Raw genomic sequence first — 23,284 nt, forward strand, 5'->3', positions numbered from 1 at the left:
ATTTTTCAGGAGAACGTTTTCAAAGTTTAAAAATATAATGCAATGTATTGAAAATAAATATCAAGCCTCTTATTAAAGTTTTTACTGTGCAACAGATCTTTTGAGATGAAACCTGAAGGTTTTTTCTCCATTTGAAAAATATTTATTATATTTTAAAAAATAATTAAACAATACCTTTTCTTCAAAATGCAAAAACAACACTTTCTGCCCTGTAGCGGGTAAATATTAAGTTTAAAATATGCCGCTTTTGCTGGGATATAGTACGTTTTCTGGGCATTTCGAAAACATGCACAACTGAAAATTTACGAATTTTGTTTATGACGTTCTTGAAAGGAGTGAGCGATTTATGTTCAACCTTGACTTGTCTCGCAGAGGACTTGACATATTAGTGTTTATCAATATATATGTTATTCAAAGTTGTTAAATAAAAATATATAAAAATGTTTTATAGATTTTCGCGTCGACCTGTGTGAAAAATATTTATTTTTTACTTAGCTGATGATAAATTTAGAATTTAATTGCGATAATGGGTGACATTGACATTTGTTCGCTTCCGTAGTGTGGTTGTTTGCGTGTTTGACTGCCGTGTTAGAGATCCTAGGCTCGATTCCCAGTAGGTTCAAAAACAATATTTGTGATTTTTCACTTAAATGTACTAACTAATGAAATAAAATTACTAACGTACTACAAAACAAAAGTCCGCCTCCGTAGTGTAATGGTCAGCACGCTCGGCTACCGTTCTGGAGGTCCCGGGTTCGATTCCCAAGGGGGGTAAAATAAATATAAGTGATTTTTTCACTGTAATATTTATTCAATATTACCCTGGACTGGTACCTGAAGCGGAGGGCTGATCACCTTTCCTTCATGTGTAAACGATCAAGATAACACTGCGTTTATATGGCGCAGTGCCCTATGCACCATGGGGTGCGGATAAGGGTTAAAAAATATATATATAAAAAATAAAAAAATGTCCTGTACTGTGTTTTGAGTTTGGACAGCCATCAAAGGAAATGACTCGCATTACCGTCCAAAAAAATATGAATTTGATGACAATAAACCCATTCTTAAAACGACATTAGCGACTTATAAAAAAGGCGGTTCGTTTGACAGACCTTGCGCTTCGCACGCCTCCCGGGAGCCACCGCCAAGTCGATAAGAAACTATACTTTTTCTCTCACTCATAATTTATTTCATATTTATTTTTTTGCAGTACTTTTTTTTTTTGCATTTTTAGACTAAGTAGGATCTAATAAATAATAAAACCCTTATCCGCACCCCAATGGTGCATAGGGCACTGCGTCATATCAACGCAGTGTTATCTTGATCGTTTACATATGAAGGAAAGGTGATCAGCCCTCCGCTACAGGTACCAGTCCAGGGTAATATTGAATAAATATTACAGTGAAAAAAATCACTTATATTTATTTAACCCCCCTTGGGAATCGAACCCGGGACCTCCAGAACGGTAGCCGAGAGTGCTGACCATTACACTACGGAGGCGGACATTTTTGCAATTTTTGGACTAAGTAGGATCTACTTAGTCCAAAAATGCAAAAAAAAACTACTACAAAAAAATGTCCCTTACTGTGTTTTGAGTTTGGACAGCCGATTATTTATTCTTCTTATTTTCTTTTTCAAAATTCTTTTTATTTTTTATTAATACATAAAAACTATGAAAAAATACGTGTTTTCTTTAATCTGCATACTATTGCATAAAAATTGGTACATGTCCCGTTTCGAGGACAGAAATAAATGGTCAGTTCATGCATCACCCATAAAGTCATTTATAATTTAACTAAGTATAAAAGAACTATTCGTAAACGGATAATGGAAGTGGGTAGATCTGAAACAGACCGCGCCATTCGGCCATATTCAGCTCTATAAAGCAGATACACAAAGGGATACGCCCCATAACACGCCCGATGACGTAAAATTTGATGACATATAGCGGTGTCCGTTTTTCGTTTTATTAAAACATCTAAAGTTTAAGCCTTCATATATCCCTTAGTTCTCTACAGATTTCAATAAGAATGCTACCGATAGTCTTGTGATTTTTCATATTAATTTATTAGCCAATAATAACACGCCATGAGAACGATCCATTGGATAATGCTTCACTCGTACGAACCTAACCAATAATCCCATACTGTAGAAAGGACTGGCATAAATCAAATAAAGCTTAGCGTGCGTCGAAGAGGTACTAGGCAAAAATCTGTATTCGCAGTATTTGTACATAATGCAAACTATGCCATGTTCTCTCCCACTCCGCGGCTTCACATGTTAGCCAATGCTTTTGAAAGTATAGATTTATTTAATATATTGTTATCCACTTTTCGTCCACCTACGTGGTGTAATGGTCAGCGTGTTTAGTTATCGCGCTGGAGGTCCCGGGTTCGATTCCCAGGGGGGGTGAAAATAAATATTAGTGATTTTACCCTGTAATATTTATTTAATATTACCCTGGACTGGTTCCTGTAGCGCAAGAGTGATCACTTTGCCTTCATGTAAAAAATTATCAAGATAACACTGCGTCAATTCGATGCAGTGCCCTATGCACCATTGGGTGCGGATTAGGGTTATAATATCCACCTTGAAGTCTGTACTTTCTCAGCATTTCTTCTCCATGTTACAATGGATAAATTTAAACCTTGCGTTTCACTCTCTCTCGCTGCTCGCTGATAGCGTGCGAAGGAGACGTGTATTTTTACCAGTGCTTACTATTTGTTATTTTATTATTACTTTATGTTTAAGACTTTCCGTTATGACCACATATTTTTCAACTGCCCCTTACTCCCTAACCTCGAGTTCATTCAGGACATTCGGTCGGAGGGTTTGTCCTTCCCGCTGAATGTCCAACACCTATTGTCAATCAACTCAAAAAATGTTAACGGTGCGATCATTAAGCATATAAAAAAGTATGGCAAAAGCGTGACCCCAAAAAAAATCAATAAAAAAAATATATTGTTTAAGTAAAATCACTGGTATGGCGGGTATCACCCGAAATTGGGTGCTTTGCCAATAAATAAAAAAAAAGACTTTCTGTTTCTCTATTAGTGTATTCATTAGTGTATATTTATATTAGATACTGTATATATGTATTATGCTAAAGGCTTTAGCCATTCAATAAATAAATAAAGCGCCATATTTGTTTACTAAATTTTTTTGTATTTTGGATGTCACGTATGGTTTATAATGAGTACAATATAATGATAATTCTTGTATTATAAATAAACATTAGTTGAACCATGGTATGGTGAACTTTGAAGCCATTAGAGGTACGATCAGACCTCGCTGAATCATCTAGCTACCTTGGCCGGTGCACAGTTTAAAGTTGAACAACGCAAACTGGTATTTATTTATCAATTGAACGGCTGAAGCCTTTAAGATAATACATAAAATACATATATACAGTATCTATTACAAAAAAAAATACACTAATGAATACACTGTAGGCGTGTAGCTACACTGCCAAGTTGGCACCACTGAAAAATACGAATTCGCCACGGAGATTCCCGAACGAATTCAACAAAAGCGGCCAACCGAAGAGAAGAGGCCGAGATTCGCCTGCATCGCTTGGTTCTAACGGACGTGTACATTTACATTTTTACATCTATATTTCATTAATTAATTAGATTAAATATTAACCTGTCTGGGTGTGAGTTTCTCCGGACAAAACTGTATCTGAGGAGTGAATTTGTTTTTGCGTTTTTTTTTTACTTTTAAATTTTTATATTATAGTCGATGCTATAAGCAACATGTTTTCTTGAATAAACAAAGATATTTACCCCAGTAAACATGATTTATATCAAAATTATCGAAATACCGATAAATCATGTTTTTAACATGTTTTGATATAAATCGTGTCATAAATCATATTTTGTATCGGCCGTACATGTACGTCCAAACTCCTTTGAGAAAAGTTTGGTATGGCCGTACATGTACGGCCATACTCCCGGACAGGTTAAAAGTTCATATCAATAGTAATTGTAGTGTACGAGTAATTATATAAATAAACGATCTGTAAGTAAGAATTCTTTAAATATCCTTTTCTGGCTTCCCGTTAATAACGCACACACACACGAGGTGACCGAATTGGTTGACCCCGACGTTCCCGGTTGACTAAAACACTAATAGAGAAACAAAAAAGTCTTGTAACAAATAGTCTTATAACATAAAATCATAATTAAAAAAATAAAATAACTAAAGAGTCCGCCAAATAACTTTTTTTTTTTGAAAATGCTATAAAAAACATCGAGTGTAGCTTCGGCTGTGTGGCACGTAGCGCCGTCCTGTTGAAACCAAATGTTGCCAATATCCTCCTCTTCAATTTTTGTGAACAAAAATCCGTTCAACATGGCCCGATAACGATCGCCATTGACTGTAACGGCCACTCCTTGCTCATTTTCAAAGAAAAATGGCCCAATTATGCCTCTGGACCAAAATCCGCACCAAACAGTGACTCGTTTTGGGTGTACCGGCTTTTCAATGTATGCGTGCGGGTTTTCTGTGCCCCAAATACGACAATTTTGCTTGTTTACATACCCGCCAAGATCAAAATGAGCTTCATCCGAAAAGATGATTTTTTTGGCAAAATCGGCATCTTCTGTAAGTCGATCGCAGGCCCACTCAGCGAAGCGAAAACGCATTGGATGGTCAGTTGGCTTCAACTCCTGAACCAATTGGACTTTGTATGGCGTCATACCAAGGTCTTTATGCAAAATTCGTCTCAATGATGTCTCCGAAATGTTCAATTGTTGAGAACGACGGTGAATTGATGATGATGGCGCTTCACGCACACTTTCTGCCACAACATCGATATTCTCGGGTGTACGCACTGTTTTTGGCTTTTCACGCTTTGGTTTATCGATGAGGATGCCAGTTTCTTTCACTTTTTTCACAAGATAACGAACATACGGAGCTGACGGTGCTTCTCTTCTTCCAAAAACCGTACGCAATTTTCGCACACATTCTGCAACATTACCATGATTTTCAAAGTAATGTCGCAATATTTCCCAGCGTTGTTCAAGCGTATACACAACCATATTCGCTCAGCGGAAGGATAAAACTAATTATCTGTCAAATCAGACATGAGCTAAGTGTTACCATTCACGAAATAAGCACTAGTTGAAAAAAAAAAACTTTAGATGGCGGACCCTATAGTAAGCACTAGTAAATACACGTCTCCTTCAAACACTATCGGCGAGCAGTAAGAGAGAGTGAAACACAACGTTTAAATTTATCCATTATAACATGGAGAAGAAATGCTGAGAAAGTACAGATTTCAAGGAGGATAACAATATATTAAATAAATCTATACTTTCAAAAGCATTGGCTAACATGTGAAGCCGCGGAATGGGAGAGAACATGGCATAGTTTGCATTATGTACAAATACTGCGAATACAGATTTTTGCCTAGTACCTCTTTGGCGCACGCTAAGCTTTATTTGATTTAGGAGATCAGGGCTGTTAAGAATTTTGTGTAACAGAACCAGATCAGTAATTACCCTTCTATCACTAAGGTTTATCAATTTAAGCCGCTTCATTGTGCAATTATAATCTAACTCAACAATGGGTATATTTAGTTTAAAATTAATATATCTAAGGAACTTGTGTTGTATATCCTACCATATGTATGAAATAGACACGAGAGATCGAATAAAAGACCGAATTAAATAACCGGACTTATTTATTATGTTTGTTGTCCACCGCCGCATGCAATACGGACGCAGTAGTGAAGTGAATAACGGGTGGCGGTTAGAGATGCTCGCGGCCCGCCCTTGGGTGACGTCACCCGCCCGCGTTGGAGCGGCTCCAAGTTATATCAGTCTGCCCGGAGAGTCCCCGTATACACTGTACACTGTACACCGTACGGGCGTTGTGTACAGACGGCGGAGAACCGAATTTGACGCTAACCCTCTGGGCGATTGTGCACCACACGGAATTTTACCGTCCGGCAGTCCGGTTAGCACGATAAAACGGACGAATGGCTTGGATTGGCTTGTGCTTTTGGTCATTAAACTCATGCTTCTAGCGAGATAGCGAGTGTTTTTGCCGAGAATTTTCACTCATGAATTACATTAAATTACAGTAACTTTAAACTTCTTCTTTTTCTTCTTTTTGTAGATCCTAGGGATCTGTTTGTGCCTTCGCATGTCGCTCTTGGGGTGTCGACTCCCAGCTGTCTTTCCATCTTTTCGGAGGTCTGCCTGGGGGTCTGCGTCCTTCAGGGTTGCCTTGGAGGGCGATACGTGGAAGTCTGTCATCTGACATTCTGTTTATATGTTCGTTCCAGTATCGCCTTCGTTGTCGCCCCCACCTCACGATATCCTCCGCCTTACACATGCTCCGTATGTCGGTATTTCTTACTCGGTCTCGCAATGTGTTTCCGGTTATGGATCGGAGAGTCTTCATCTCGGAGGCTCCAAGTCGAGATTTTGTTCTGGAAGTATCTGGTCTTGCCTCAATCCCATAAGTGGCTATTGGTCGAACACATGTTAAAAAATAAAATAAAATATAAAGCGTAAATTCGATCATGCTAAACTGTCGTAGTCGCTTTTATTAAATAATAAATAAAAAAATAGCCGGACGGTGAAATTCCGTATAGCGCACAAGCGCTCTTTGATCACCAAATTCCGATATATCATTCTCAATATTATTAATATTTAAAGCATTTACTTTGTGGTTAGTCATTTTTACTTATTTATTTTTTTACAAAAATGTTAATAGAATTAGTATATAACCACTCACCGAGATTTTTACGTCTACCGGTTTCGAGACGTACCCGTCTCTTCGTCAGGACAATCACTAACACAGCATGCAAACAATACTACCCTTCACCACCATAGCACCATTTACACACTTAAAACTACACAAAATGTCTAACACATGCGATTTTTGGTCGACCCGAAGACCAACATGCACTATAGTTTTCAATACAGACATGCGTTACGAGACGAGGTTAAACGTATATTATTAAACATATATACGTTTAACCTCGGCTCGTAACGCATGTCTGTATTGAAAACTATAGTGCATGTTGGTCTTCGGGTCGACCAAAAATCGCATGTGTTAGACATTTTGTGTAGTTTTAAGTGTGTAAATGGTGCTATGGTGGTGAAGGGTAGTATTGTTTGCATGCTGTAGTAGTGATTGTCCTGACGAAGAGACGGGTATGTCTCGAAACCGGTAGACGTAAAAATCTCGGTGAGTGGTTATATACTAATTTTATTAACATTTTTGAAAAAAAAATCCGATATATCGCTCATTTGGCGCAACAATGACGTAATGGATCATTCTCATGATGTGTTATTATTGGCTAATAAATCAATTTGAAAAATCACAAGACTATCGGTAACATTCTTATTGAAATCTGTAGAGAACTAAGGGAGATATGAAGGTGTAAACTTTAGATATTTTATAAAACGAAAAACGGACACCGCTATACGTCATCAAATTGTACGTCATCCGATGTGTATGGGGCGTATCCCTTTATGTATCTGCTTTATAGAGCTGTAATAGTAGTAGTGCGGATTCGTTTCGGTGACGTCATTCGTTACCAGCTTAGCGAATTTTGCAAAATAAAATTATGAATGAAAATATAGATTGTATCGGCTGTTATAAACACTTCACGAGTCTATGAATATGAAAAATACTCACCACATCGTCTTTGGAATCGCATTCGCAGAAGACATTGGAAACTTTTGGAGCCGGGGTCTCTGTCAAGACTCGAACCAACTCGATTCCCACGCCATGCTATAACAGAAAAATAACATATATTAATGATCGAAAAATGACACTTATTAAGGGTCGAAAAATAACTTTTATTAAGGGTCGAAAAATAATATGTATTAAAAATCGAAAAAGAACATCGGTTGAGGATAGAAAAATAACATATATTGAGGATAAAAAAATAACATATATTAAATATCGAAAAATAATTATGTTATGGATCGAAAAATAATATCTGTTATGGATTGAAAAATAACATCTGTTAAGGATCGAAAAATAACATATATTAAGGATCGAAAAATAGCATATCGCTTACTCCTTTCAACAACGTCGAAAAACTTGATTTTTTATGAGAGCGTTATTAAAGTTTAAAAATATAACACAATGTATTAAAATTAAATATCAAGCCACTTATTGAACTTTTTACTGTGCAACAGATCTTTTTAGATAAAACCTGAAGGTTTTTTCTCCATTTTAAAAATATTTAGTATATTTAAAAAAATAATTGAACAATACCTTTTCTTCAAAATGCAAAAACTACATTTTCTCCCCTGTAGCGGGTAAATATTAACTTTAAAATATGCCGCTTTTGCTGGAATATAGTGCATTTTCTGGGTATTCCGAAAACATGTACAACTGAAAATTGACGATTTTTAATACATGACGTTGTTGAAAGGAGTGAACGATATGTATATTTTGCATCGACAACATCTATAATGGATCTAAAAATATATTTCTATTAAAGATCGAAAAATATCATCTATTAAGGATCATCGCATCATCTCCGATAAGAATGGCGCCGAAATGCAAAGCTCTCTTTCTCCTTCTCTCTGCGTGATATCTTTATTTTATCTCATGTAACCAAATGTGCCTAATAAACGTGACGCGTCCTTGAAATTTCCCTCTCAATTTTCGTTTAATTTTATTGAAATTTCAATCAGATGCAATGCCTCGAGTCGTTGGGTTCAGATAAGGGTCAAAGAGGAAAATGGGTCACACGCAACAGATAATGGTTATCTAATATGCAATCGTCTTAAACGTATAGCTCACTCCTTTCAAGAACGTCATAAATCAAAAATCGTCAATTTTCAGTTGTGCATGTTTTCGGAATGCCCAGAAAATATACTATACCCCAGCAAAAGAACCAAGTTTTTAACTTAATTTACCTTAATTTACCTATTATATATTAACTTATTTTTATCATTATTTCTCATTTTACACTCCTACACTTAATAAAACACATTTGTAGGTATACTGCGCATATGTGTATCATGTATGTATGTACAAACATATAATATTCACGCACACATGTATATACAAGTTCATCAAAAGACGTATCGCTCACTCCTTTCGGCAATGTCATAAATAAAAAAATCGTCAATTTTCAGTTGTGCATATTTTCGGAATGCTCAGAAAATGTACTATATCCCAGCAAAAGCGGCATATTTTTAACTTAATATTTACCCGCTACAGGGCAGAAAGTGTTGTTTTTGCATTTTGAAGAAAGGGTATTGTTTAATTATTTTTTTTTAAATATACCAACTAAATATTTTCTAAATGGAGAAAAAACATTCAGGTTGGACCTAAATAGATCTGTTGCACAGTAAAAAGTTCAATAAGTGGCTTGATATTTATTTCTAATACATTGTATTATATTTTTAAACTTTAAAAAACGTTCTCCTGAAAGATCAAGTTTTTTGATTTATGACGTTCTTGAAAGGATTGAGCGGTATATGATAGTATCATTTAATTGAATCTAAGGAAATTGCAATGATCAAAAGACCTTCAAACGCTATGTTGATAATGACAGACCAGGAATAGCGTATGTATTAGATAAAGAGTTTGTCTCAATAATAGATAATTATAACTGACTAACTAACTGACCATCACACCGCTTCCCCGCAGGGGTAGGCAGAGAGAATAAAACACCACACCACTCATTGCAAACATTCTTCGCCTCTTCCACGTTCATGCATCTCCTCATACATACCCGCCGATTATAACGACTCCTAACCTGACCACTTTCAAATATTTGGCATACCTGATCGTGCCATGTTGTTTTCGGTCTTCCTCTGCTCCTTTTTCCAATTACATTCGCCTCATAAGTTTGTTTTACCGTTCTTTCCTCACTCATTCGTTCCACATGTCCAAACCATCTCAACACACCTTTTTTAATTTTATCGATAATGCTTATCTCAGCTTTGCATTCCTTCCTTATTTCACTATTCGAACATCTATCATACATCATTATCTTCAAATAAGATAATTATACAGCATTGCGAAAATGCACGACGGAGTCCTGGTTCCAACCCTGATGTGTGAAAGTGAAACATGAAGTTGGCAAAGGAAAGCTGAAAGTAGACCGAATGCAGTCGAAATGCGATAACCATGTCGCTCACTCCTTTCAAGAACGTGACCTTTACTGTGCAACAGATCTTTTTAGGTTAAACCTGAAGGTTTTTTTCCATTCGAAAAATATTTAGTATATATTTAATAAAATAATTAAGCAATACCTTTTCTTCAAAATGCAAAAACAACTGTTTATGCCCTGTAGCGGGTAAATATTAAGTTAAAAATATGCCGCTTTTGCTGGGATATAGTACATTTTCTGGACATTCCGAAAACATAAAATCGCAGCTGAAAATGGACGACTTTTGATTTATGACGTTCTTGAAAGGAGTGAGCGATGTATGCTAGATGTTCCAATGGTGATATAAGGAAAGAATGCAAGGCTGAGATAAGCATTATCCACCAAATTAAGAAAGGTGTGTTGATATGGTTTGGGCACGTGATTCGAATGATTGAAGAAAGAACAGTTATTGTAAGAACATGAACAGTGATTGTCCTGATGAAGAGACGGGTACATCTCGAAACCGGTAGACATAAAAATCTCGGCGAGTGGTTATATACTAATGGTATTAACATTTTTGTAAAAAAAAAAATAAGTAAAAATGACTAACCACAAAGTAAATGCTTTAAATATTAATAATATTGAGAAGATTACTTATTCCTTCAATTCAATTTCAATTCAATTCAATGAAATTCAATTTATTCAATAATTAATTTTTACAACATTTTGAGTGTGTCCAAATACTTGTTCACAAAATCTGGATTATCTCCAATTACATAAATAAAAAATAAATAAATAAAAAGCTTAATAAAAAGCTTCTTTACATCTCACCAATAGATGTCTCTAGTGAAGTTCTAGTGATTCATGAACAAGGTTTCTAAATTGGTTCATATATACAGAACTTCCAAGAATTTGAGTAGCGTGGTTGTCAATAATGGGTAGAATTGGTGAATGTTACACGTGTGTAAAGTGATCACTTAAACCAGCCTATGACGGTCGTAAGCCCCGTAAATGCCCAGACTTCCATATTCTTCTTCATCTTTGATGAGATGTCAAAAAAATAATTAATTTTTACATTACAAACTAACATGTAAGACGTATACATTGAAAAAACAAATTAAAAAGTAAGCAAGAAAACTCTTGTTAAATGTGTAGAAGAATCCCGCTTCAGAAAACTCCTTCGGACACATGGAACAGATCAATATCCAATGTGATATTGTTCAACATAGCGGTAGCTCTTCCTACAGGCATAACCATCGGCAGGTTGGTCCTGTGTATAGGAATATGAAACAATCTATGCCGACGCTGTCTTAGGTAACTATCGGGAACATACAGACCAATATTCCGGATAATTTCAGGATTATCGATCATACCGCGCAACACTGGATAAAAATGTCTCATCAAATACACATTCCTTCTAGTCTCTAAACTATTGTAGCCAAGCATACCGTGGAGAAACTCGGTCGGGTAGAGCCAAGGATAATAGCCTGAGGAGGGATACCAAACAACCTGAGCTACGAAAGCGAAAGCGATTATTTTTGACCTGTGCAATTTCTAGTTCTCGGGGGAATGTATTGATATAATTAGTTTTAAATTCGCTGTAAGCTCAGCATTCCATTTTCTCCTGAATCGAATCAGCTGAGATCTGTAGTCTGTTTTCTTCAAGCAGAAAACTTGGATGTGTGCCAGAACAATTCAATATCCCACATATCGCTCACTCCTTTCAACAAAGTCATATAAAAATACGTCAATTTTTAGTTGTGCATGTTTTCGGAATGCCCAAAAAATGTACTTTATCCCAGCAAGAGCGGCATATTTTTAACTTAATATTTACCCGCTCCAGGGCAGAAAGTGTTGTTTTTGCATTTTGAAGAAAAGGTATTGATTAATTATTATTTTTAAATGTACTAAGTATTTTTCAAATGGAGAAAAAACCTTCAGGTTTAACCTAAAAAGATCTGTTGTACAGTAAAAAGTTCAAAAAGTGGCTTGATACTTATTTTTAATGCATTTTATTATATTTTTAAACTTTAAAAACGACCTCCTGAAAAATCATGTTTATATATATATATATATATACATATATATATGACGTTGTTGAAAGGAGTGAGCGACATATGTTGCAAGGTGTATAATGAGTGCGAGGAAAGTGATTTGCTGATGAATGTGCGGCAAATCCAGAGTCATGGTTTTTGAAAGATATGAATGTAGATCTGGGTGTAAAATGGTTGTTTAATTTTTTTACACGTCAACATAGATGAAGAAGAATATGGAAATCTGGGCATTTACGGGCTAACGAACGTCATAGGCTGATTTTTTATTTTAATTTTATATATATATATATATATATATATATATATATATATATATATATATATATATATATATATATATATATATATATATATATATATATATATATATATACATATACATATATATTTATACATATATATAATTAACCGCCTCCGTAGTGTAATGGTCAGCACGCTCGGCTACCGTTCTGGAGGTCCCGGGTTCGATTCCCAAGGGGGGTAAAATATATATATATATATAAATTTTTGTTTTTTTTTGGACTGGTACCTGAAGCGGAGGGCTGATCACCTTTCCTTTATGTGTTAACGATCAGATAACACTGCGTTTATATGATGCAGTGCCCTATGCACCATTGGGGTGCGGATAAGGGTTTGAATATATATATATATATTATGTAGTAAAACCATATATATATATATATATGGTTTTACGACACACTAAATACGCCATACAGACCGACCCAATAAAAAATGTTTAAATTTCAAAGTAAACGTTTGAAACTCGCTTGATTACAAATATTTGGACTGTTCAATCGGTATGTTTTCTTATTCAGTATCGTCCGATAACTATTTGATGTGATTAGTCTAGAATCCAGAATCTAGACTAATCACATCATGGGCATTCACGGGACTTACCCGTAAATGCCCAGACTTCCATATTCTTATATTATTTTTATCATATTTTTGACATCGCAACATATCAATGTTGCGATGTCAAAAAATAATGTAAAAAATAACTTAATTAAATTAAAATGTAACTTTGTTTTAAGGTTATATTCACAACCCTTATCCGCACCTAATGGTGCATAGGGCACTGCATCAAATTGACGCAGTGTTATCTTGATCATTACTTACATGAAGGCAAGGTGATCACTCTTGCGCTTCAGTCCAGGGTAATATTAAATAAATATTACAGTGTGAAACCACTAATATTTATTTTCACCTCCCCCCCCCTGGGAATCGAACCTGGGACCTCCAGCACGGTAGCTAAACACGCTGACCATTACACCATTGAGGCGTTGTTTTAAAGTCACTGTAAATATTTTATTATAACTTTAAAATAATGTCTACCGGTTTCGAAGCTAACCGCTTCTTTATCAAGACTGATTAAAATACTATTAGTTTTAAGTATTAATCAGTCTTGATAAAGAAGCGGTTAGCTTCGAATCCGGTAGACATTATAATTAAGTTTTAATAAAATATTCATTATTAAATTATTATTATTAAAACCCTTATCCGCACCCCAATGGTGCATAGGGCACTGCTTCATATAAACGCAGTGTTATCTCGATCGTTTACACATGAAGGAAAGGTGATCAGCCCCCCGCTTCAGGTACCAGTCCATGGTAATATGGAATAAATATTACAGTGATAAAATTACTAACATTTATTTTACCTCCCTTGGGAATCGAACCCGGGACCTCCAGAACGGTAGCCGAGCGTGCTGACCATTACACTGCGGAGGCGGAAAAATATATATGAAAATATTTATAGTGATTTTAAAACAAAGTTACATTTTAATTATAAAATGGAAAATCAAAGTTATTGTTTCAAATATAAATTATAAAAAAAACTCTACTAATTGGAGATAGGCAATCCAGATTTGTGAACAAGTATTTGGACACACTCAAAATGTAGAAATTATTATTAAACACACCTGTCGCTTCCGGACATTAGTGTTGGATCTAGCACTCCGTTAAAAACTAAATTGACTTACGGTTACGAGCATTAAACCTTCACATTTAGCTACTGGAGTTCAAATTTAACTGTTAAAATTTAAGGTGCCAGTCATCAAAAACTTGCTGAGTCACTAACTATCACGCCGCTTCACCGCACGGGTAGGCAGAGAGGATAGAACGCCTCACCAATAAGTTTGTATGTTTAGTTTTTTTGTTTGTTTTATATATATTGCTTATACCCAAATTAACCAGCTACCTAACATATAAAATAGAACCCAATCAGGGATCCAAAATGAATGAACTGAAAAAATACAAAATAAAAAATAGAAGTCTGAGCAGTCACTTCAACCAGCCTATGACGGCCGTCATAGGCTGGTTTAAGTGATCATTTTACACACGTGTAACATTCACCAATTCTACCCATTATTGACAACCACACTACTCAAATTCTTGGAAGTTCTATTTATAATATATGAACTAATTTTGAAACATTATTATTGAATCACAAGAACTTCACAAATAACTCCTGTGATTGGAGATAATCCACATCTTGTGAACAAGTATTTGGACGCACTCAAAATGTTGTAGGCAAAAATCTGTATTCGCAGTATTTGTACATAATGCAAACTATGCCATGTTCTCTCCCATTCCGCGGCTTCACATGTTAGCCAATGCTTTTGAAAGTATAGATTTATTTAATATATTGTTATCCACCTTGAAGTCCGTACTTTCTCAGCATTTCTTCTCCATGTTATAATGGATAAATTTAAACCTTGCGTTTCACTCTCTCTCGCTGCTCGCTGATAGTGTGTGAAGGAGACGTGTATTTACCCTAACTATTTGTTATTTTATTATGATTTTATGTTATAAGACTTTTTGTTTCTCTATTAGTGTATTCATTAGTGTATTTTTATATTAGATACTATATATGTATTATCTCAAAGGCTTCAGCCGTTCAATAAATTAATTTATATATATATATATACATATATATATATATATATATATATATATATATATATATATATATATATATATATATATATATATATATATATATATATATATATATAAACACATTGTTGTTATTTTATTCTAGAAAATGCAGTTCCACCAAGAAATGTCAGTACAATACACGATTCCTTTCCTTATTTCGTGGTATTATTGAAGCAACCGTCTTAGGTTGACCGTTCACTGAACTTGATATTTTTTTTGCTCATTCTTGCATAAAAAGATTTGCGCAACGTTTGCCAGATGATGGCGCGTTTTTTAGCCATTTTTCAAATAGCCATTAGTGCTTTTTAGCCTATTTCAAAGGCAGGTTTCAATTCACCGGATTGATGGGTCGGAATACACTAATGAAGGCAGACGTGTTTCGAGTGTGATTCATTAGTTTAATTATTTTTGCTGATTGCGAATTTGCGGTGCTTACCGCTATGTTCATTGCTCTCTCGATTATCCGGTAAGGGAATTAAGATCGAAATAATGGAACATTGTCAGACGGGAGGAATATCTAATTTAACATACTCAACCTATAAAGGATTGTATAAGACTCGTAAAGTGTTTATAACAGCCGATATAATCAATATTTTCATTCATTATTTTCTCGTGGAAAATTCGCCTTCGTAAATACGTTGTTTTCGTAAGTTGGTAATTTGTGACGTCACAGAAACGATAGACTTATTTCATTATTGGTTGTTGCTAAATGGTCTACCCTCCCACCCCCCCTCCCCTCATATTTGTATAACACAAATGGTAGTGTATATACAGACCCCCGCAGGTGTTGGCAGAGAGAATAGAACGCCACACCACTCTGTCCTTGCAAACATTCTTCACCACTGCTACGTTCATGCATCTCCTCATACATACCCCCCGATTAACCTCCTAACTATATATATATATATATATATATATATATATATATATATATATACATATATATATATATATATATATATAAATATAGTTAGTTTATATATATAAATATATATATAAATACACCACTTACATATACCATAGATAACTCGTCAAACAACAAGAACATCAGACAAATATATGTATATATATATATATATATATATATATATATATATATATATATATATATATATATATATATATATATATATATATATATATGATATATATATATATATATATATATATATATATATATATATATATATATATATATATATATACATATATATATATATATATATATATATATATATATATAAATATATATATATATATATATATATATATATATATATATATATATATATATATATATATATATATATATATATATATATATATGTATATATAATTGTTGCTGTTAATGTGTTGCTTTGTAATTAAAGAAACGACGATAAAAGTTTATTCTAAAATAATCTTTTATAAATTACATATAATATGACAGTTCACCAAACACAATATATTTTTATCTGAAGTCTTTTGGTTTTTCAGTGCGCCGCGCTTTACCGACTGTCACAATTCTGAGAGTCGGTACGTGTGTTTAATAAAATCTGTATTTTATTTATATATATATATATATATATATATATATATATATATATATATATATATATATATATATATATATATATATATATTTATGTATGTATATATATATATATATATATATATATATATATATATATATATATATATATATATATATGTACTGTTCGCCTTTTGCGAGTAATGTCAAGACAAACCGCAGACTGCCGACCTAAGATAGCTAGCTCGTCGAATCACTGGACCAAGGAAATTATATTATATAAACGGACATTTTCGTTCCGGCTCAGTACACTTCCGCCCGTATCGTCTGCTCTAACCTTGAACGACAACTTTTTGAAATTTTACTAAAAAACAAACCATTGAAGTTCATTTTAAATTTAAACCAGCTGCCTGACATATCGTAGTCATACAGGAGAAAGTGACCGAGCGCATTTTTTACAAAAACGTGATTATTGACTATTTGATATCTTACTAGCTTAATATTGCGCCTGAAAAATACCCAAAGCGATTTTAAACTTGGAAGTACAATGTATTGACTTGTTAAAAATATATTAAAGTCTTTGTGGAATGAATCGAGCAGTTTAGGAGCTATGAGAAATTAGTGTCTTTGCGCGAGTCTCGATTTGCAAAGAGGGATTTCTATTACACTATTCCTTCTTTGGCAGGATCTTTTGATATTTTTAGGGAATAAATGTGATCAATGTCGCGAGAAGATAAAATAACTACAGATGTAGTAGATATAGTCTTTGTGGGATGAATTAAACAGTTTAGGAGTTATGAAAAATTAGTGTCTTGGCGCGAGTCTAGATTTGCAAAGAGGGATTTCTAGTATTTGAAATCATTGTATGACATAATTAAAAACGAAGATATAAGAAAGGAATGTAAGGCTGAACAAGGAATAATTGAAAAGATTAGCAAGAGTTCTCCACGGCGGTATGGACATGTGGAGCGAATGGATAACGAGAGAATGACTAAGAAAATATATGTGGCGAATGTGAGAGGGAAAACAGAACGAGGATGACCGAAAAATACTTGACACGATCAGATCAATCAGAACCTAAAATCTGGCGGTGTCAAAAGTCTGCGCAATCGGAGGGCATGTGTGACTAGATGTATGGATGTGAAGGAGGCGAGGAGTGTATGTCAGGACAGAAGAGTGTGGCGTTCCATCCTCTCTGACAAACCCTGCGGGGAAACGGCGTGATGGTAGTAGTAGTGGATTTCTAGTACACTGTTCATATAAGCCTAAATTGACTGAACACGGGATAACCCAATATGGGATAAAAACCCAGCTTCCTGAAAAGGACTAAGCGAGGTATTCAATGTACCATAAATCATATCGCTCACTCCTTTCAACAACGTCATAAATCAAAAAACTTGATTTTCCAGGAGATCGTTTTAAAAGTTTAAAAATATAATGAAACGTATTAAAAATAAATATCAAGCCACTTATTTAACTTTTTACTGTGCAACAGATCTTTTTAGGTGAAACCTGAAGGTTTTTTCTCCATTTAAACAATATTTAGTTTACTTAAAAAAATAATTAAACGATACATTTTATTAAAAACGCAAAAACAACACTTTCTGCCCTGTAGCGGGTAAATATTAAGTTAAAAATATGCCTCTTTTGCTGGGATATAGTACATTTTCTGGGCATTCTGAAAACATGCACAACTGAAAATTGAGGATTCTTGATTTATGACGTTCTTGAAAGGAGTGACCGATATGTGTATTACTTTTTAAATGTAATAATTTATGATCCGGTACGTGCCACTCCTCGTATGTTGATAGATTTATTGTGTATTGTATTCCAATTCATATATGTAATACATTGCAGAATTGAGACTGTCATTTTTTTAACGTGTTTGAAAATTATGCGGAATGCATAGAAACACGTGTCATAATTTAAAATATTGTTTTTTGACATCTTGACATAGATGAAGAAGAATATGGAAGTCTGGGCATTTACTGGGCTTTCGACCGTCATAGGCTGGTTATATTCCAGACTTCCATACTCTTCTTCATCTAGAGAGATGTTAAAAAATAATATGATAAATAACTCCTATAATTGGAGATAATCCAGATTTTGTGAACAAGTATTTGGACACACTCAAAATGTTGTAAATAAATTATCTGGTCAAATTATAAGCTTAAATAATAAAAATGAAAATGGTATTTTCTGGCGTTTCTCATGTGTGTGATTATAATCCAGGATTCGGACCTCACATACTAATATAAGAGTTTCTGCTTAGTAAAAAGCTTCTTTACATCACACCAATAGATGTCTCTAGTGAAGTTCTAGTGATTCAAGAACAAGGTTTCTAAATTTGTTCATATATTCATATATATATAACTTCCAATAATTTGAATAGTGTGGTTGTCAATAATGGGTAGAATTGGTGAATGTTACACGTGTGTAAAGTGATCACTGAAACCGCCTATGACGGTCGTCAGCCCCGTAAATGCCCAGACCTCCATATTCTTCTCCATCTTTGATGAGATGTCAAAAAATTATTTATTTATTTACATAATACTTCATGTACATGAAGAAGAATATGGAAGTCTGTAATTGGAGATAATCCAGATTTTGTGAACAAGTATTTGGACACACTCAAAATGTTGTAAATAAATTATCTGGTCATATATAACTCTCGATAACTTGACTCAAGCATATTGGGTAAGGTTATACGAATGATTATACCAGGGCTTCAGCTGATCAAAAGGGTCAGTAACACCTAAGGGCCTTAATACTCCTAATAACGTTTCCATTCATCAGTTAAGTTACGTACTTGAAATATGTTGTTAACATGATCGTATGTGTGTATAAAAACAGTAATTAGTCATTCAAAAATAAGTAAGAGAATTTTATATTATTTTTTGACATCTCATCAAAGATGAAGAAGAATATGGAAGTCTGGGCATTTACGGGGCTTACGACCGTCATAGGCTGGTTTGAGTGATCACTTTACACACGTGTAACATTCACCAATTCTACCCATTATTGACAACCACACTACTCAAATTCTTGGAAGTTCTATATATATGAACCAATTTAGAAACCTTGTTCATGAATCACTAAAACTTCACTAGAGACATCTATTGGTGAGATGTAAAGAAGCTTTTTATCAAGCAGAAACTCTTATATTAGTATGTGAGGTCCGAATCCTGAATTATAATCACACACATGAGAAACGCCAGAAAATACCATTTTCATTTTTATTATTAAGCTTATAATTTGACCAGATAATTTATTTACAACATTTTGAGTGTGTCCAAATACTTGTTCACAAAATCTGGATTATCTCCAATTACAGGAGTTATTTTCATATTATTTTTTGACATCTCATCAAAGATGAAGAAGAATATGGAAGTCTGGGCAGACTTCCATATTCTTCTTCATCTTTGATGAGATGTCAAAAAATAATATGAAAATAACTCCTGTAATTGGAGATAATCCAGATTTTGTGAACAAGTATTTGGACACACTCAAAATGTTGTAAGAGAATTTTATTTGGTCCGCTAGAACGGGGTTCAGGGATCATATTATATTTTCAATTAACGAATCCACGGCGTTAAGTTTAAAAGCTAATACGGTTGATTTTCTTAGCAGATCGCGTACCAACCAACCTTGGAGCGCGGCCAGGATTTTAGTAAACATTACTCAATGCAAATTGTAACGCAGTGATGTCACAAATCAAGACATTTCGACATCGCGATAATGTGGACGAACGCGCGGCAAAACAATGTATGGTATAAGTATATGGTATCGCTCACTCCTTTTTCAACGTCAAAAATAAAAAATCGTCCATTTTCAGTTGTGCAGTTAGCGAAATGCCCAGAAAATGTACTATATCTCAGCAAAAGCGGCATGTTTTTAACCTAATATTTACCCGCTACAGGGCAGAAAGTGTTGTTTTTGCATTTTGAAGAAAAGGTATTGTTTAATTATTTTTTTAAATGTAATAAATATTTTTCAATTGGAGAGAAAACATTCAGGTTTTACCTAAAAAAATCAAATCAATGTATGGTATATATATCGCTCACTCCTTTCAACAATAATCGTCAATTTTCAGTTATGCATGTTATCGGAATGCCGAGAAAATGTAATATATCTCGGCAAAAGCGGCATATTTTAAACTTAATATTTACCCGCTACAGGGCAGAAAGTGTTGTTTTTGCATTTTGAAGAAAAAGGTATTGTTTAATTATTATTCTAAATATATTATAAACATTTTCAAATGGAGAAAATTTTATTTAAACACAAAGGTTTTACCTAAAAAGATCTGAAGCACAGTAAAAAGTCCAATAAGTGGCTTGATATTTATTTTTAATACATTTTATTGTATCTTTATACTTTAAAAACGATCTCCTGAAAAATCTTTTTTTTTTTATATACATGACGTTGTTGAAAGGAGTGAGCGATATGAGTTATATTATTCATCGATTCGGCATTAACATTGTGGAATATCAAGCCACTTTATGAACTTTTTACTGTGCAACAGATCTTTTCAGATAAAACCTGAATGTTTTTTCTCCATTTGAAAAATATTTGGTGTATTTAAAAAAAAAAAAACAATACGTTTTCTTCAAAATGCAAAAACAGCACTTTCTGCCCTGTAGCGGGTAAATATTAAGTTAAAAATATGCCGCTTTTGCTGGGATATGGTACATTTTCTGGGCATTCCAAAAACATGCACAACTGAAAATTGTCGAGTTTTGATATATGGCGTTGTTGAAAAGAGTGATATGTACATGAGATTAATTATATACACATGTAGGAGTTCCAAAAACTTGAGTAGTGTGATTGTCAATCATAGTTAAAAAATTTAAAAAAATAACTTAAATGACGAAAACCCAGATTCGTGAACAAGTTTTTGGAGACACTCAAAATGTTCTATATCGTTGTTGTATTACTATACCGTAGTCGTACAGGAGAAAGTGACCAACTAACAAAATGTCAAATGTTCAGGAGGGCCATTTAAGTCACTTTTGCTTGGCAACAAAATAAACATCAATGCAGTTAGTCATATTTACCAAGTCAATATATTATACTTTCAAATTATTTTTTGACATCTCATCAAACATGAAGAAGAATATGGAAGTCTGGGCATTTACGGGGCTGACGACCGTCATCGGCTGGTTTAAGTGATCACTATTGACAACCACACTACTCAAATTCTCGGAAGTTCTATATATATGTATATGAACCAATTTAGAAACCTTGTTCTTGAATCACTAGAACTTCACTAGAGATGTATAGAAGCTTTTTACTAAGCAGAAACTCTTATATTAGTATGTGAGGTCCAAATCCTGGATTATAATCACACACATGAGAAACGCCAGAAAATACCATTTTCATTTTTATTATTCAAGCTTATAATTTGACCAGATAATTTATTTACAACATTTTGAGTGTGTCCAAATACTTATTCACAAAATCTGGATTATCCCCAATTACAGGAGTTAATACTTTCAAGTTTAAATCGCTTTTGGATTTTTTCAGGGCAATATTAAGTTAGTAAGATATCAAATAGTCAATGATCACGTTTTGGCAAAAATTCACTTGGTCACTTTCTCCTGTATGACTGCGATATGATAAAATTGTAAGAGATATTATATTGAAAGCTGTCCCACCGCATGCCCAGATCTGATACAGAAGCATCTAGGCTTCCTGACAGATCTGCTCTTGCTAAGCAATTTTTTTTAAAAACTAAGTTGCGAAATTTATTGAAAATGTGAAACAATGTAAAATTGTATCCCGATTTTACTGTGAATTTACATTTAAAAGCTTTCAATATACCTGTCACTGCCAATCTAAATAAATACAAGAGATTGTAAGAGATAGACTTACGTCTTCCACGGACTTCTTGGAGTACTCGTTCATGGAGAGGATCCACAGCTGCAGCAGGTCGTTGACGACCACCAGATCGCTGTACAGCCACGCCAGCAGCGCGTTGGTCCACCGCGTCGCCGCGACATCAGGCCCGGAGCAGGTCGGCGGCGGGTGATGGTGCCCGCCAGCCGCCTTCCTCTGCACGTCCGGCCCTGGCGACATGCGCGAGAGCCGCTTCTTCAGCGGCGGCGTCGGAGAAACTACACTCTTCGGGGCTTTCGCTACAGGCAACACTTTTGCCGATTTCGAGACTCCGGCATCCTTGACAACTACCGGGGGTTCTTCGATAGGTTTATCGGGTTTTTTCTCGTCGGATTCGGTTTTTTTCGCGGCACTGGCTTCTTCACTTACAGTTCTGGCCTTGTACTTTCGGTAGAGGAGTTTGATCAGGTACGCGAGGCCCAGCGCGAAGATGAGCCAGAAGAAGGCGAACATGACGAGCGTGTCCATGGCGGCGTCGGCGTAGGAGCCGTCAAAGCTGCAGATGAGGTCGTCCACGGCTTCTGCCAAGTCTGCCATGACTCTCCATGGTTGGCCGGGGAGCGCGCTCTCGCCGGGGCCGTCGGGGCCGGAGTGCCCGGCGGGGCCGGGGGCGGGCATGGCGGGGGGGCGGGGGGCGCAGGCCGAGGGGGGGGCCTGAAAGGAAGGGCGATTGTCAGGCGTATTTCGGGAAGCATCCGATCGGTACAGGGTAACCATGAACAAACGAAAAAAAACGTTTTTTGTAATAAAATATTTATAAATTTGTCCGCCTCCGTAGTGTAATGGTCAGCGCACTCGGCTACGGTTCCGG

The 23,284-nt window shown here is 35.0% G+C and overlaps 1 protein-coding gene across 7 annotated transcripts in view; it reads right to left on the reverse strand.

Moving 5' to 3' along the window:
- LOC148301353 (uncharacterized) overlaps nt 1–23,284 on the reverse strand; it is a 91,200-nt gene that overhangs the window by 40,336 nt on the left and 27,580 nt on the right. For all 7 annotated transcript variants that reach the window (XM_088273403.1, XM_088273406.1, XM_088273404.1 and 4 more), the window contains exons 2-3: nt 22,450–23,127; nt 7,657–7,752 (exon numbers count right to left, since the gene is read on the reverse strand). In XM_088273403.1, the coding sequence (XP_088129529.1) occupies nt 7,657–7,752; nt 22,450–23,091 (738 nt within the window). In that variant the 5' untranslated portion in view covers nt 23,092–23,127. The remainder of the gene's footprint in view (nt 1–7,656; nt 7,753–22,449; nt 23,128–23,284) is intronic.

The sequence above is a fragment of the Brachycentrus maculatus genome, unplaced genomic scaffold, assembly GCF_059751285.1.
Source record: "Brachycentrus maculatus isolate JH-2025_06_01 unplaced genomic scaffold, ASM5975128v1 h1tg000572l, whole genome shotgun sequence".
NCBI classification, from domain to species: Eukaryota; Metazoa; Arthropoda; class Insecta; order Trichoptera; family Brachycentridae; genus Brachycentrus; species Brachycentrus maculatus.